Source organism: Tauraco erythrolophus, chromosome 11, assembly GCF_009769465.1.
Source record: "Tauraco erythrolophus isolate bTauEry1 chromosome 11, bTauEry1.pri, whole genome shotgun sequence".
Classification (NCBI taxonomy): domain Eukaryota; kingdom Metazoa; phylum Chordata; class Aves; order Musophagiformes; family Musophagidae; genus Tauraco; species Tauraco erythrolophus.
Window position 1 is genome coordinate 20,031,854 of NC_141475.1, and position 17,927 is coordinate 20,049,780.

The 17,927-nt window shown below is 39.6% G+C and overlaps 1 protein-coding gene across 1 annotated transcript; it reads left to right on the forward strand.

Annotated features, from left to right (window-relative positions):
- The first annotated feature begins 6,111 nt into the window (after positions 1-6,111).
- On the forward strand, positions 6,112-16,594 carry HRG (histidine rich glycoprotein). The gene is made up of 7 exons (XM_009993043.2): positions 6,112-6,309; positions 9,720-9,827; positions 10,969-11,056; positions 11,583-11,749; positions 12,754-12,870; positions 14,370-14,456; positions 15,110-16,594. Exons 1-7 carry the CDS (start codon positions 6,112-6,114, stop codon positions 16,592-16,594), a joined length of 2,250 nt encoding a protein of 749 aa, XP_009991345.2.
- The last annotated feature ends 1,333 nt before the right edge of the window (positions 16,595-17,927 follow it).

Below are 17,927 nucleotides of genomic sequence, written 5' to 3' on the forward strand. Positions count from 1 at the left end.
TCATTAATTTCAGAATAGAAAGCAAGTCAAAATCAGGTAGTTCTCCAACAATCATAAAATTCAAAGCCTATCCAATTCTTATTGCAGCATGAGCTCGAGGCTGTGTCAGCATTTCCCTTTTTATGAAGTCATCAAATTACAGCATCTTGTATTTCCCTTGGGAAGTTTCACCTTTGCCAGCTCAGGTTTCCTTAACATGACCAGTAGGTTCTACCTCCCCACACAGGACCTGCTGATTTGCCACAAGCGGAAATCGGGGATATCAGGCGTCACTCCATGTCTCACCATTGGCTTTAGGAGGACAAGAGTATTGGAGCAACAGCCTGACACACTTCAGTGATTTTCAAAACGCTTCTTTTGCCCCTCTTTTCAGTTAATCACCGTACTTCTCACTTCTGCTATTTTATAATGCAGTCTATTTTATCAGCTGTCTGCATGTTGATTCAAATCTCACTGTGGCTCCACCAGCTTGATGACACTTGAGATTTATATCAACATGATTTATATCAACATCCATCAACTGGATTCTTCCCAACAAGAGTATTGGGGAAGAAACCAGCTTCATCAACAGCTAGCCCCAGCCAAGAATACTCCATTTCAGTTAGTTCTCTTTCTTGACTACAGCTGCTTACAATCGTGAATTGAACAGTAAAAGCAGCAAGTGAAGACAAGTGGAGCCAAGTTGGTGTGAACATAAACAGAGGGAGTTAAAGAGAACATCCAAAAGTCTGGATCCACGGTTTTGAACATTCAATCTGGATATTGTTTAGCCTGTTCTGCAGACAAGGCTCAGAAATGACATTTGAATCAATACTTTCTCTAGCTTGGATCTGAGATTTGGGTTCAAGGACTTCTATGATTTAAAAATAAATACCAGAGGGGTGTTTATCTAAGCGATAACTGCAGCTATGGTGCTGATCAGCAAGCATCAATGGTCAGAGCAGATTCATGAGCATTTCCTTTATTTGCTGTGGCCGCTTCAGCACAGAGTCCTGTACCCAGCTTTCAGTGTCCCCTAGGTCACCACCAACGTTTACCATAACTGAGGCCTGCTACTAAAATCCAAGATTAATTTCTTGAAGTACAAATAAGAGACTGAAGATGTAGTTTCTGTGTTTCCTTTGTCCTCAGGACATACCTGGATACTGCGGCAGTCCCAGATGGCATTGTTATTATTAACAGCTGATGGTTGTCATCACTACTTCAAATCCTGCTGCTGATTCAGCAGATTTATGCCAATCTGTGAGTGGGCCAGCACTGCCGCATTCTCCCTCCAGCATGCCCACATGGACGGATAAGGGCACAGGATGCAATCCATCTGGTCTCCAACGCCAAACCAGACAGATGATGCCAAACCTCTCTGTCTTCTGGCCTGGTCTCACCTTCTAGCCAAACTGAGCAACACAGCTGGCAATAACACACCCTCTGCACCTTCACTCACACCCCAAATGCTCTCTTCTCCCAGGACCATGAGCTGTGACGTACTGCTTCTCCTTGTCCAGCAGAAAACAGGCCAGTAACACACAGAAGCCCTCCATCCAATCACTGGAGACAAGTGGGTGGATTATGGCAGACAATTCCTAATTCACTTTTCAATTTCATCTTACAGGTTTTCAACGCTTATTGATCTTATGATGTTATATCATCCATTATTAACTTGTTATCTGGGCAATGTCCAGCTAAAATCTGGTCTGATGTTTATTTGAGAAAACATTCCAGTTTCACATGGACAATGTTTTTTATTCAGGCACAGATAACCAATGGTCAGTGACCTCCAGGACTATTCATGTTCTTGCGAGATGTTATCAAGCCCTTATCTCTGAATATAGGTGGGGCATCATGAATGCCAAAAAAAGGGGCGGTAACATTCAAAGGATACAGAGTAAGATATGCTGGTTTATTTACATATTTGTTTAGATTTTTCAGCTACCCTTCACCTACATTCATGCTTCGCCAACCAAAAAGATCTTAAAAAGCAAGACCTGGACATCAAAGTTCTCAAAATGGGTTTAAATATCAAGATTTTTATATTGTATGACTTCGGAACCTGCCCATTGTACACACTTCATTGTTAAACACTTTCTTCTGCATCTCTGAGATTATACATGTTAAGCAGCTATAGTCAGAATATACATATATTATTTTGATTTCAAAGGTAGATTTTAAAGACCTCCCACTAGACATAATCATAAATACTATACAATCACAACAGTTGCCAATACTTCCCTTATGTTAACCTACTACAACTTTTAAGCATGAGTTAAAGCTTAAATTTTAAGAGCAGTATAACGCCAGTATAAAGCCCTGAAAAAGTCAAATCCCTTGAAACTTCCTTTCATCCCATTATTAACATCAAATTCTTAACTCCACCTTTGTCCCCAGCCTCTCAAGCCCCTCAGCCAACAGGTCAGTCTTGCAACGTATGCTTAAGGTCATCCACTGAAGACAAGACAAGGAATACTGACACCCCTTTTATTCCCTGTATTAGTTCTTGAGGCTTCCCAAGCAACGAGACTTTTGTGACTACATTGTCAACCTGCTCACTTGACGGTCTCATCCAAAGAGCTTTTGAACTTAAGGCCTGTTTGAATGAAATTTGATAGACAAGGTGATGAAGCCTCTAACAGTTCGATAAAAAAATAGTTACTGGTAAAGAAAAATAAGCTGCAGGCAGAGAGGGGAAGCTGTAGCTGCAGCTGCTGCTTTGAAGACCATAACCAAAGCAAATTTGTGTAACATTGTATTTGCATCAGAGGGCACACTGTTTACACTCAGGAGATAAAAGTGAGACATGAATGAAGACATAACGTGTTTACATACTTGTCCATTGTACTGGAAGGCATGTCTGTTAAATGTGAAGCTACCTCAAAAACTGCAAAAAAATGCTTCTTTTTTTTTTTTTTTTTTTTTTTTTTTTGCATCAAGGTGTAATGCAAATCAATGTAATCATCATGGTCTGAAGCTATGAGGCATCACAGACTGAAAAAAAGTAAAGAGAGGCTAGGAAAGAATTCTCCTATAAGTAACTGGAGCCACATGTGTCTTTGTTAGCTGTACTCTTGTTAGGAGTGGAAACAACAGCAGCTGGAGAGCAGCAGAGGCTACAAGATGGATAAGGTCTTGCTACCTGCATAATTGGCTGAGCTGTGTGATTTGATAATCCCAGCCTGGGAGCGAACCACTGCAGAAGGCAGAGAACAGTCAGCTAGCACAGTGGTTGTCTTCCCAAGAAATCAGAGGGATATCTGTAAATAAGTATGGCTATACTTTAGGAAAGGAGCAATTGGTTATTGAATATTATCTCTTTTATTTGACAGCTCTCTTTCTCTTTTCCCCCTAGAATAAAGTTCTACTTATTAAACATTTGATGATACCCTGTTTTTCAAGTAGGGAAGATAAGCCACTTTTGGGTGTGTTCACGCAGATTTCTGGAGAGAGGTTTAGGATGGATGTTTTTTACCAACTCCTTAAAGTTTGAACGTGGATCATCTCTTACTGATGCAAGTCAAGCCTTGGTAAAAGTCATAGAGACAAACAAGATTTGATACTCTAGTCAAGAGAAATACCATGTTTGGATAAACATTCCTATTCCTGCCAGCAATCTGTTTATAGAAATGGCTTCACTAAAACAACATACGAAACTTACAAGCAATAAATATAAAAACAAAATAAGTATTAAAAAAGACATCAAACTGGATGAGAAAGGAGAAAAATACATTATACTGATTCGAGTACAACCAATATTTAATTAACTGCTCTGACTGTGCCTGGAGTGCTTGTCCACACTGTATTTCAATGATAGAGTCCAATCTTTTTTTTCCAAAGAAATCAAGGACAAAACTCTCTACAGTGGGAACACAATCTTACTTTTACTTCTGCAGTTAGTTTTGCAGGAACTGTACATTTTTTACTGTTTATTCATGGTGTTTCTATTTCATACATAAAAAATACACAAGCCACTGTCAAGAAAATGATCAGTGTCACAATGAGCAGCACAGAACAAAAGGAGAAAAAAAGGGCAAACAATCTGCAAACAATAGACTACTAAGGGAATTATGTTATAAATTACCTACTACGATGCCTTTCTTCAATATGACTGCCCATTTCAAAAATTAAACGGTATTGTAAGTAATGAATGGGGGTGTCATTTGGAACACAGGAACGGTGTGAATATTGTTCTTATCTGATGAGATGTATTTCAAATGTCTTTGATTATTTACACAACATTTATTTCACTGCTTTTTTTCAATCTTCCAGAAGAAATTCTGAATTATTGTAATAAAACATTACAAAAACATAAACAAAAGAAGTGCCTTACTGTATCAGAACAGTGGTTCATCCAGCCCTGTATTCATCTCTCACAGTGGCAAAAGATAATTGTGGTTAGGAGAAACATATGACCTGCTCCCTTTCTGCAAACCATTCCCCTTGTACCTTTCCAGTACCCAGAATCATTGTACCAGGGATTTAAAAGAGTACTTATCTGCTTAGTCCTTCTAGTACTCACTTAAGGATCTGCTGTCCATGAACTTTTCTAAGTCATTTCTGACCCTGCTGATACTATCTGTCTCTACATCTTTCTGCTGCAACAAGTTCCAGAATTTCACTACCCGTTGCGCAAGGACTATTTTTATCCATTTTAAACTGATTCACACGAGTTTTGGGTGCCCCCAGTTCTCATATTGTAAGATTCACCATTTAGCTTATCTACTACCAAAGAACTGTTAAGTGTGTCCTGAATTAACTATAAAAGAAAGCCAATGCTTCAGATCTATGCATTTTAAAATGTGATTTCTTGGACATCAGACATGATAAAAGTTGGATTTTTTTTAAATAAGGATTAATGAAATGAGGTAGGCTTTAAGCATGATTACCCATTATATTTCCCAATGCTTCTCACAAAAATAAGTCAAACTTCAAAGTCAAACATATAAACACAAGTCAATTATATAGCTAGCACATTTTTCTATGAGAAGCTGATCCAACCCTTCACATCAACCAGGATTTGGAAAATTTCTCATCTGAATCTGACCGTGACATTTTGGACTCACATTGAATTTTTGTGTTTTCTTACTCAGAGTTTGAATTTTGTATTCAAACTTCAGCCACTCCCTGACAAGTGATTACTGCCTTTTAAGAATGTCTTAAACTACCCTAAATACAAGATTTTAAATACAATGAGACACCTTCTCCTTTCTGCTTTGCAGAGGATATCAATGTATCCTGTGAAAGGTATGAATCTTAGTATGTACTGAGTTATTTTAATAAACAAAAAAAAAATTACCAGTAATTCTCTGAAGAAGCCTACGAAGGCTACTACAGCCAAAGAGCACACGAAACTGCTCAGATTGAGAAAGCGAAGGCAGCTTTATGTCACTTCATGCCATGCCTAGATCGCATCGGTATTAAGCCAGTCAGTCCCATTCTGTGTACAAGTCTGAAACGATGTAAAGCTGACCAAAGTCTGCTCTTAATTTTCTTGAGCTGGAAGAGTAGCAGGTACTCACATACAAGCTACAGACCACCAGCTTGCAAGTGCACCTTTAGCTACAAACACATCCCTCTTCCGAACCTGAGTGACCTCCTTGTTTCCTTTTCACTAGTTCTCTGCTAGGCAAGGATCTGTAAAAACAGGGATCTGCATATAGCTGTCATTTGACCACAAAGATTTCAGCATATTTTCAGTTCAACTGTTTTTACAGTAAGTAAATAGAAAACTAAGATTGCATAATACCTGCATACATAAAGAGGACTTCTTAATGCCAGGCTCGGAAGTAGACTGTTAGAAGCTAAGTATTATTTCATAGTAAAACATTATTGCATAATGCCTGCTTAAAGAATCACAAATGTAGTCCCTTTGATGAGTAGTCCAGAGAGCATTATAAGGCCTACTTCCCTCAAAATCTGCTCAATCACTATATAATCATTTACTTACTGCTATCAAACGTTAATCCAGGGCCAAGGTAACGGCCCTGTGACATAACACTTAAATTTATATAAAACCATGCCCTTTTAGCATTCATTTATAACTTTGGTGGGCTACGCTTACTTCAAAGCAGACTACTGGCTTTATCAGAGCATGGGCAGAAGTGACCTAACACTGCAGACAAAATGTTGCTTCTAGTTTCAGCTTTTTTTCTAACACTACTACAGTGCTCTAATGCCCAAGAGAAAACAAGCATTACACCTGAAGACTGTAGTACCATCGAAACAGATGCAGGAGTGGCGCTGGATTTGGTCAACAGACATCGCAGAGATGGCTATGTTTTTGGCTTGTTCCGTGTTGCTGATGCATACAGACTACATACAGTAAGTATCAATTTAAAGGCTGATTTACACAAGGCTCTGATCTTAAAATAATGAGACACATCATTAAAAGCTTATGTTTATTGCTTTTAACAGAGCAATGTTGATGTAATTCAATGAATCAGCTCTGATTTACGCTATCTCAGCATTGGTTTGTGTGCAATTTGTTGTATGTAAGCTTGATTTCGAACGATGCTGAACGCCCTCTATTCTCTCAGCTGACAGGATGTTAGCGTAAGAGATGCTCTGAACAACTTAATACAACACCGGAAATTAATCTGTCTTGTCTGTTTTCAGGTCTCAGGTGTTATGTTCAAAATTTACATTTGGAGGGTTTCTTTAATCTGTGAATGTCTAATATTAGTTAGATCAATGTATCCTGCAAGATCGGTATTTTGTTTTTATCTTTATTTCGGAGATAGCTGGATAACTAGAGGGAAGGAAAAAAGACAGAGGAAGCCAAAGGAGGCAAAAATGCCACTCTGCAGAACAAGGGAAGGTCTGCATAGAGAATCCATATCAGTAATTTCCTGTTTCCTTCCTATTTCTATTTCTGTTTCCTAGAGAGGACATATAAGCCTTTCTCAATGATTGTCCAAATGCCAAAGCAACTCAATAGCAGAAAGGGCAATAGAATACAAAATTTCTGTAACTAGTAGACAAAAGAGACCAAGGACATGCAGATTTACTGTCTCACCTGCCTACCTTTCAGCTGTTTGGCTATGAAACTGGACTCCAGGCACACATGCACTGTTAACGTGTGTTACACTTCTCAGCATGGCAACTGAAAGAACAGGGCAGTTTTTGCTGGAGCTGCGTAAGAATGCCTGTTAGGACAAGAAAAAGCTGAGAAAGTGACCCAAAGCCTAGATTCCTACAGGTCTTCAGGTATACTTTCAGAAAACCTGATGGATTATTTTGTTTTTCAAAGACAAGCATGTTGCAAATGATACTGTTGGGATTTATGCAATAGACAAGTAGTTAAAGAGCTCAACTAGGAAGCAATCAGTCTTCTTCAGCGTTAAGAGATTTAAACCCTCAAGTCTCTCATCCTTGAAGAATGCTGCTGCCATGCAGCTATGCGTGTGCCACCCCTGCAAAGTGGAGCCACTGGGCAGTAAGGCATGCAATATCCATTGGATGAAAAAGATTAATCATAGTTGCTTCTAAAAAAATCCCAGTGTTTCTATATTTTATACAATTATTGACTATATAAACTATAAAATCATAACTTGGAATAGGAACCAGAGCTGAGGATTCACACTTCCAAATGAATGTTATAACCATTAGACTACCATGCTCGTGGGTTTTTTTGTACTTTTAATGAATTTTGCTGTCTTTGCAGTCCAGGGCCACAGCTTCAGCTATCACGCAGAGTCTACAAAAACAGAAAAGACCCTTTTATCTATCTTACTGCTAAAGAATTTTCCCTGTAAGGTCTCTGTACCTTCCCAGACCCAAAGCCACGAGGTGCATTCTCCTGCATACTGATCATGTACACTATTTTGCAAGAAGTTAAGCTGGCTCCACTGCCAAGATGACATTAAAAAGATTAATTTTTTTTTAAAAAAGAAAAGACCAGAACATTATTATCTCCATGCAATAAGTGTGCATCAAGTCTACCACATCAACCCCCTGAGAAACTTCAGCAGAGCAATTCCTAGCAGCCAGATCTCTACTGGGTTTACATGGAAGTTCTAGAAGAGTAAGATACTTAAGTATTCACACTATAACAGTTGTTGGCTTGTACAGTGCAGAACATTGGTGCCCAAGATGCTTTTAAAACAACCAAGAAGGCACCATAGAAGATAGATAATTTCTTTTCCAAGATCTATCCAGCAGATAGCTAGATGAATTTTCTACTTCGCATTTTGATTTAGACACTGAATTTCACCTAAGGTCTGATTTAGGATTTATTGAATCCAAAGGCATCCTGCTGAAGAAAACACATTTGTCAGGGATGAATCAGGGTCTTTAGCATTTCAGAAGTTTGGATGGCAAAGTGAATGTATTTAGTCATTTCAGTTTTACAGGGTTCCTAGGGAATAGCACATTTTACAAAGGACTCTCTGACCTATCTTACCTTTCCAGTCAGGGCAATTCCATAAATACAAACAAGAAAAAATAGTCTTTCTCACTGTCTCTGTTATTTTCTCTGCCTGTATTTTACTAATATATTGACTAGCAGCTTGAAATTATTGAGATTTATAAAATAAAGTAGAAATACTAACTACCCCTAAGCAGAGCATAATCATATGTCTAGTGGGCAGGATGGGTGTCCAGGATAACTATATTATTTTCCTGATTCTGCCATTGAACGACATGTGTCTTTGTGCAAACCAACTAGCCCCTATTTTAAAAATAGAGACAATGCTAAGATATACACATAACGCAAAACTAGTGCTTAACGTGACACTGATGGACTCTTACTAATAAAAACATTACACCAGGCTGCAGTAATTCTTTCTCAAGGTCTTATCTATATAGAAACACCCTGAAAAAGGAATTTGAATGGATGAAATTTCATAAAACCTGAGGACACTTATTCACAGTGAAGGGCTTTGCATCATTTTATCTAAATGACAAAATAAAATACATCTGTGTTCATTCTGAATGTCCATACAGGGGTTGCATGAAGTTTAAATAATCCATTCCAAATGTGAATTGAGCTTCATTTTCCTACAGAAAAATTCAAAACTGTTTCTGTGGGCCACAAACAATTTTTAACACCACATCCCACTACACTGGCAGCCAAATTCAAATTCTGATTCTCCATCCTATTTGCTCAGGAGACAGAACATACTAGAATAAATTCAGAGCTAAGACTCCTGATTTTGTAGGGATTACTACAGCTTTGTTGCATCACTAAGGCCATCTGAAATGGATGTAGCTATATATAATTGGCTGCCTAAACAACTGGTTTCCTGATAGATCAATATGATCTATGTGAAAATCAGAAAGAGGGAATGGCAACTTCTTAACTCTGGCATTTTCCCTGCTTGATGGATGCCAGGTTAAAAACAGACTCTTCTCACAGGTTCTCAACAAAAGCACAACAGGCAACGGTTATAAGTTGCAGGAAGGAAATTTTGACTAGATGTAAGGCCAAAAAAAAAATCATGGAGAAAGTGGTTAAGTACTGGAACAGCCCAGAGAAGTTGTGGAACATCTGTCTTGGTGATACATAGAACTCAGGTGAATCTAACTTTGAAGTTGGCTTTGCCTTGAGCAGGTGGCTGGACAGACAATCTCCAAAGGTCTCTTGCAGCCTAAACCTTTTCTAAGCTTGTCAGCTCAGAAAAACCTTAACAGGGAACTGGGGAAGCTACATTAAACATATCTACTTCAATAAAGTTTCTTTAGGACCAAATTTCTTGTATGCAAACTCTTTTTTACCTGCACTTCTCTTCCAGGGAAATTCATCAGTCCTCTACTTAACTTTGGATGTGCTGGAAACTGAATGCTCTGTATTATCCAGAAGACACTGGGAGTCTTGTGAATACAGTGACACGTATCCCATGGCAAGTAGTGGCACCCAGCCAGAGTCATGTGTCAATAACCTACTAATTTGATCTTCATTTGAACTACCCAGAAATTTCTGTATCACAAAATCTCTAAGTGAAGACTAGGCTTTAAAATGGCTCACTATAAGATAAAATCTATTGAATTCTGGAGTTGCTAAACTTAAGCTAAAGGTTTGGAAAAGAGTTGACTCCTCAAATAAGTGCACCTTTATTTAAATAGTTGTCTCAAAGGAGCTGTACTCCCCATTCCATTGCTGGTAACGGCACTGATGTTTTAAGAATAATTTGCTGACAACTAAAGGGCACTAGAAATTATTTTTTTTAAGCATGTTCCTACTATATTAGCCAGAAATACCAGTGTTATATTTTGTCAGTTTTCTGTCATAGCATTTGTGGTATGTCAATGTGAAATATTGGTAGTGTCAGTACACATATGCTGTGTAGCAATACCTGCCCTTTATTGCTGCAGTCCAGTGATACAGTCTGGGATTAGAACTAACAGTCCAAAACTTTATTTAAATAGGAGAGTGGTGATACTACCACACAGGACAAAGCAGGAAAGCCATGAGGAGAGGAGAGGAGAGGAGAGGAGAGGAGAGGAGAGGAGAGGAGAGGAGAGGAGAGGAGAGGAGAGGAGAGGAGAGGAGAGGAGAGGAGAGGAGAGGAGAGGAGAGGAGAGGAGAGGAGAGGAGAGGAGAGGAGAGGAGAGGAGAGGAGAGGAGAGGAGAGGAGAGGAGAGGAGAGGAGAGGAGAGGAGAGGAGAGGAGAGGAGAGGTCCATTCACTTTCTGATAAACGTTTATGTAACCTTGAGTATTTCTGGCATCCTAACTTACTCTCTAGCTAGTTTTATCTTACTCTAAATAAGTATTAGAATGACTGGGAAGGCTGGTTTAGTTTTCCGTTGTCTACTCAGTTGTGCAAACTGAGAATTAAAATAAAAGTTCTTGTATAGTGAGATCTCATCTTATCTGAACACAAATTTAGAGTGGTACCAGATCAAACATTCCATTAATGACCACATCTGTTATTCTTAGAAGTACTGCACATTAAAAAGAGGCATAATTTCTACGATCACCTACATCCAATTAACTCCAGTGAAAACCCTGTCATAATCACGTATTCTTTTTTCCTCTCAGGACTTTGGGCAATGTAAGATTATCACATATACAAGCCAGCTGCTGAAGAAACCTCAACTATATGGATATAATTGTACATTAAGTCCAGGTAAAATAACCACTATTGTAAGCCAATGCATATCTCAAACCAGCCCTAGTACCAAATTACAAGTTTGTGCACTACTAGTGTATGGTAACCGTAACAGATTCACTCATCTGCTTGCAATTCATATTTTAGATAATTCAAATGGAATGTTAAGAATGAGTAATAGAATTAAGGTTACCCTACTCTTCTAAAGCAGACTTTATTAATATCAGATGATATCACCATTCCAGTCCACCAAAACATGATAATGAAGATCAGAAAAAAAGTAAACTTGGAAAGAATGTCCATTTGGGGTGGTAAGATTTTAAGGTGGAACTAAAAGATTTATAAGAATATTTGTTTTCACAGGTTTGGAGGTTTTTTTCACATTACAGGACAAACTCGTATTTGTAGAGTGAGGGACAGGTACTTCACTTCCAAGAAAAGCTTACATTTTAGTTTTTCATTGTGAGTTCACATCAAAGGCATATGCACACTCCCAAAAGTATTAAAATCCATTGTAATATTAGTATATTCTCTGTTTTCACAGTTCCTCCTGATTTGTTAGAGTGCAAAGATTGTCCTGTGAAAGTTGAAGTCTTAGAAGTCACCAAGCAACATAAAAATATTGCTGCAAAGGCCTTGCAGAAATTCAACAGTGAGAGTAACCACACAAACTACTTCGATGTGGACAAAGTTGAAAAGATTTTAAAGATGGTAAGTGGCATTTTGTCCTAGAATTACTTATAAACAACAAAACTTTGTAAGTAGCTCCAAAACCATTGGACAAGAGCTCAAACCCTTCTAGGACCAGAACTATTCCTTGTCACCTCTCAGTGTAAATCATCTGCTTAATATTGAAGGTCCTACTTCTGCAAAGACTTCTTATCAACTTTAATTCAGGCATGGGAAAGCAAAAGGATTTCTCATTTGCTAAAAACTATGTCAGTGTGATGGTATTCAGGAAGTCAGAGCCTTCTTTGTGTGCATATTTTATTCTGAATGCCTGTTTACCTATCATCTCGTAACATACAAGAATTTGTTTGCTACTGACAAGAGTTCTTCACTTTATCCAATTTAGTTAAACTAGTGAAGCTTCTGAGCATGCACATGATATGGACACCTTCGACATAGACTTGAAATAAACTACTACTACAGTTGGAAATTAAAACGAAATACCTCTTTATGGATTTTAATAGGATTACAAAGGCCTTCTCCCAGGTTCTTATGGAGTAATGCCTTCTCTATGAATAATGCCACTGAAAACAGAGAAGTAACAATCTCACAGTGGCAGAATTTAATCCCAAATTAACATCAGCACTGTAGTACTATGCATTCTCATCACTGGTGAGAGAATGGTGGTTGCCATCCAGTAGATCTCTGTGTTTTCACAGGAGTAGCAGTTCAATTTAGAGAGCAGACTTTAAGGACGCTACTTCCTAAAAACACAGGGTGTAGAAGTAACAGGTTTTATAACATACACCCACTAACCAAAGAAGTAAATCAATCATTCCTGGAACTCAAAAAAGCATGAGGCAAGTATGGTACAAATTATCTAATCTATTTTCCTTGCTGAATATGCGTATATGTATGAACAGCACAAATAATGAAAGCGTGAGGTAGGCAGGATTTTGACAACAATATGAAGTATGATTGCTTTTAAAATTACAGGACTTTAAATACTCCTAGTTACCACTTCTTGGTTTACCTCTTGGTTTCAGACTGCCTCCCGTGAAGGTCACTTTTTAGGATTCTCTATAAAAGAGACCAACTGCTCCAAATCCACACACCAAGAAGATCAGGCATTGGAATGTGATTTTCTGGATGACTGGCACGCTGTAAGTAAAGTCTTAGAATGAGAACTGATACAATGGGTGGTACCAGGAAGATCTTCCCAGAATATTTTCAAGTGTTTCTTATAAGCATGCACCCAAACTCAAAATTAAAAATCCGGCATGTCCGAGTCCAGATCCTAACTTTATAGCTGCTGCTTTTTATTCTATAAGGAGCCAAACTACTCTCAAATCTAAATGTAACTGGAGTCTGGCATATTACAGACCTAGAGCTGAGTTTTTAAGTTTAGATCTGGCTTTCATATTCAAATTTTGGCCATTCCCTAGTAATTAATTTATGCTATTTTCATAAAAACTTTTGCATTAACATGAGTCATAGATCTTGAAAAAAACACATATGTCATCCCAGTGAGCCCAGGGTTACTTTCTTTTTCCTCTACTGTAGGGGAATGGAGAGTGGAATAATTCAGGCTTGTCTGCAGATTAATATCAAAGTACTCTCCTCACCCCACCTTCCCATTACAATAATAGCCTACACCACAAAAACAACTAGGCAAGATCATAAATTCAGAATATATTATTCCCCAGAAGTGAAATCAGAGGAATGAAATAAAAATATGGGAAAAATAAAACATATAGAACTTTTGTTTTATCCACATCCATTCTCTCCTCTGGCTCTTCATAGTCCAGAAGACTGGAAAAGGTTGTGAATGAACAGGTAGCAGAGCCAGAAGTTCACTAGAACAAAGCACAAGCCAGATAGTGAGAGGTTTTGAATTCTCTTCTCAATGCTGCAACCACTGCTCAGTGTGTGTGTAAAATATATTAACGCTTGTAATCATTGATCGTGATAGGCTACTAATGGCCCAAACATACATCAAGATAAAGCATCCACTACAGAGAGCATCCACAGAGCCTCTTATCCGAGTTCTGTGCTCTTTCACACAAGCAATTCCACACACAACGACTGAAGAGCAGATGAAAGTCACAGCAAACAGGATGCTAAGGGAAGTAATGCTAAAAAATTACAACAATTTACTTTTAAAAAAATACATATAGAAGAAAGGTCTACCCGCAGCTTTGAAGCAGCATAGCTACACAATGTCTGGTTTTGAGGACTTTGTGCAAAATTTTAGAGTAGCCAGTCTGAAGAGATGTTTGACAAGTAAGGACAGAAAACGAGGAATAAAAATCAGTTACCCACAGCATACTCGTTTTGGAGACATCAGTAGCTGACCAATTTCTCACAGACATCAAAAGAGAAGGAAGATGGAGAGTAGTAGCCCTCTAGATGCACATGGCAAAGTGGTCTTCACAGTCAAGAACACTCAAAACCGGTGTATATTTTAATCATTATTAGTCACTGGCAAGCGTCACTGGTCAGAAAGCTCAGGATCTAGTTAAGTTATGCAAACATCCTTAGGTATCGAAGGAACTAGCCTAACTCTTAAAACTTTGAACTTTCAATAGCTTCTGTTAACTCCATCACAAGAACTCAGATGTGCATTGTTGTGGGTGTTTTTTTTTTCTTTTCTTTTGCTTAGCATGTGGGATTCTGCAAGGCAAGAATTATCAGTGATCCAGATGAATCTGATGGAACAGACATAAGCTGTGAAATCTACCATCCCTGGGTACGTACTCACTGAAATGCCTCTGGCTGTATCCTCTCACAGCCTACAGCAGCCTCACTTAGTGCAGACTGACAGACGGCTGCAAGGGCTGTTCATGTCCCTTTGTCCCGCCTGGGTGTGATGCAGGATGCCAGGACAGACAGGGTTTTGACTGCTAGGTCAATCAGAGGATGAATTAGAACTGAGCTGTCCCATCTACTCTTTCCAAGAGTGTCTTCTTTAAGTCCAGTCATACTCCTTAGTTAAAGTGAGTAGAGATTGACAAATGAGTTCAAAGGAACTTTAGAAAGCAAGAGGAGGGGAGATGATCTTCACCATACTTGGTATTCCAATTTATATTACATTTTATATTTATATTATAACAGCTCCTCCACAGTGGGTTTTATTTTGTTTTGATCCATCACAAATTTTGCTCAGTTGGTTATATCATTCCATTTGATTATGGTGTACTATTTCAAGATGATTTTCAGCAATTTTGCATTTTATCATCTACTCCTTCTCTTCTATCTTCAAAAAATCAGGTTTTTTTCATTACAGATCACCAAAACTAAATGCAAACCTTCTGACTCGCACCTCTCTCTCTTTCTCGCCACTTTCTTCTGTCCTATTAACATCTCACTTAATATTTCCTCTCCTGGTGTGTTTATAAACAGCAGCATGACTACGGGAAAAGATGTGGATATTCAGCTCTGGGACAGCCACACAGGCACCCCCATCCCCACCATCATTTTGGTCAAAGACATCGTCACAGACATCACCGTGGGCATGGATGTCCACTCTCTTCTCAGTCCAAACCTGAAGACCCTGAGCATAACCATAGTTTCAGCGAAGAACATCAAGACAGTCATGAAGGACTTGATCCTCCTCCTCCTCCCCACGGTGGACCACATCACCACTTTCACCCTCCATACCATTGTCCTCCACCTCCTCCCTGTGGTGGACCACATCACCACCCTCCTCCTCCTCCTCCTCCTCCTCCCCCCCACGGTGGACCACATCACCACTTTCACCCTCCATACCATTGTCCTCCACCTCCTCCCTGTGGTGGACCACATCACCACCCTCCTCCTCCTCCTCCTCCTCCTCCCCCCCACGGTGGACCACATCACCACTTTCACCCTCCATACCATTGTCCTCCACCTCCTCCCTATGGTGGACCACATTACCACCCTCCTCCTCCTCCTTCTCCTCCTCCTCGTGATGCATCATATCCTCCTCCCCAAGACGAACCACAACATTTCCCTTCTGCTCCTCCTCCCCATGATAAACCACATAATCCTCCTCTTAGTCCCTATCATGGACCACACTGTCCTCCTCCCCCTCCTCATGGACCACATCACCACCATCCTCCTCCCTATCATGGACCACACTGTCCTCCTCCCCCTCCTCATGGACCACATCACCACCATCCTCCTCCCTATCATGGACCACACTGTCCTCCTCCCCCTCCTCATGGACCACATCACCACCATCCTCCTCCCCATTGTGGACCACATCACCACCATCCTCCTCCTCCCCACGATGGAACACATCCTCCTCCCCAAAAGGAACCACAATATCCCCCTTCTGCTCCTCCTCCCCGTGATGAACCATATCCTCCTCCCCAAGATGAACCACAAAATGCTCCTTCTGCTCCTCCTTCCCATGATAAACCATATAATCCTCCTCTTGGTCCCTATCATGGACCACACTGTCCTCCTCCCCCTCCTCATGGACCACATCACCACCATCCTCCTCACCATCATGGACCACATTGGCCTCCTCATGGACCACATCATCCTCCTCATCTCTGTCATCACTATTACAGACATCACTGCAACAAGACAAGCATATCCGGAAAGCACTTCCCATTTCAAATAACAGGAGCTGTCTATCGCATTCCAGTTCTAAATCAGCAGGATTCTCTCACACCTCCCACTGCAAACTTTTCTGAGCCATCCCAAAGCAACTCTCACTCCTCCAGCACTGGTAAAGGCATTCCCTTCACTGGCTCAAGTCTAAAGGAGATGCTAGAAGCTTTGGGTTTTCCAGATCACCCTACACAGTCAAAGTCATGCCCAGGAAAACCAAAACTTACTCTTCCAAAAATTTTGCCTTTGTTTCCACATAGCTCCGTGGCAGAAAATTCTCCTATTTGACACCAGAGAAAGATGGTCCTAGCTCAAAAGTTATAGGGCTTATGACAGTTGTACAATGAATGAAAACAGCATATAGAAAAAGGAAAAAAGCATACAATTTCTAGGGAGGAGGAGCACTGAAAATAATGATTAAGACAAGCATTTCAACCTGCTTCTTGATCCCATCTATCTCAGACTCCATTGTAACTGAAGGGCTCAAAATCCTGAATCCTTCAGATAATACGAATGGATGCAAATCTGCCCAGCAAACCATGCTCCTTTAGTTCTAACAAAAAGGAAAATTCCCTAAAAATGAAAACTACCATCTAAAATCTTTCAATTTCTCATATATCAGAATTATAATGTACTTCTCTGTGGAAATCTCACCTAGAGGAAATTTGACCGCCTTCCATAAAAATTATCCATGGCACTATATTCATGCTTAATAAAGATCCAAAGAAAATGAAAATATGTAAGCTTTTTTGCTTGACACTGTTGCCAGTTTTCTCTTTTTTGTTACTATGGATGTTTAGCTGCACAGCAAACATCCATGAGGCATACTCTAGCATAAATTGACTAATGGTGGTTGGGTTACCACCGTTATCTAGAAAAGGTCTGAGAACTGTTAGTGACTCGTAACGCTGCAGGGTGGCCTGCACAGGCACTTTCATTGCTACAGCTGCTGGTGGTGACATACCAGAAACACTGCATTCAAGGACAGCCCTTTTCAAATAGTTCATAATTGCTCTCAGGGGAGGAGAAAAGCAGATGCATGTAATAACTCTTTCATGTAAATGTTTTTCTTTATCACTGAACCTTCCTCGCTGGAAACTGAGTTGGGAGGAGCAGGAAGAAAGAATACTGGTGTCTCTTTATACTTTAGCGCCCATCAAGGTAAAATATGCTCAGATAGATCTGGGAACCCAAAGAGTGAGTTCAGAATAGTTATCTCATCAGCAAGAACATGGGATTAATCTCAAAAAATTGGTAGTTTTGTCCTCAAAGTAGGTTTTTAATGGCATAAAGTAAAATACAGAGTGAGGTCTACATTGAAGAAAAAGCAACAAAGTGGGGACAGCATTTTGAGTAACTGATGAAGGTTGTCTAATTTTTAAAAGGGCGTTATCATGTTTGAACAACTTTATTTCTGCCATAGTTTATCCTCGAAGTCTCTAAAACGCATTCTCTTTAACCAAAACTTGTAGCAAGACGCATTGGAACACTGGAGCTGAGGCGATGCCAAGGTGTTCACAGATTCAAAGCTATTCGGTGCTCAAGACTGGAGACAAGCACCAGATGTTCCCAGTTAGCTCTAACTCTGTCTCTGCCAGACACAGGCAACATTACTTAATTC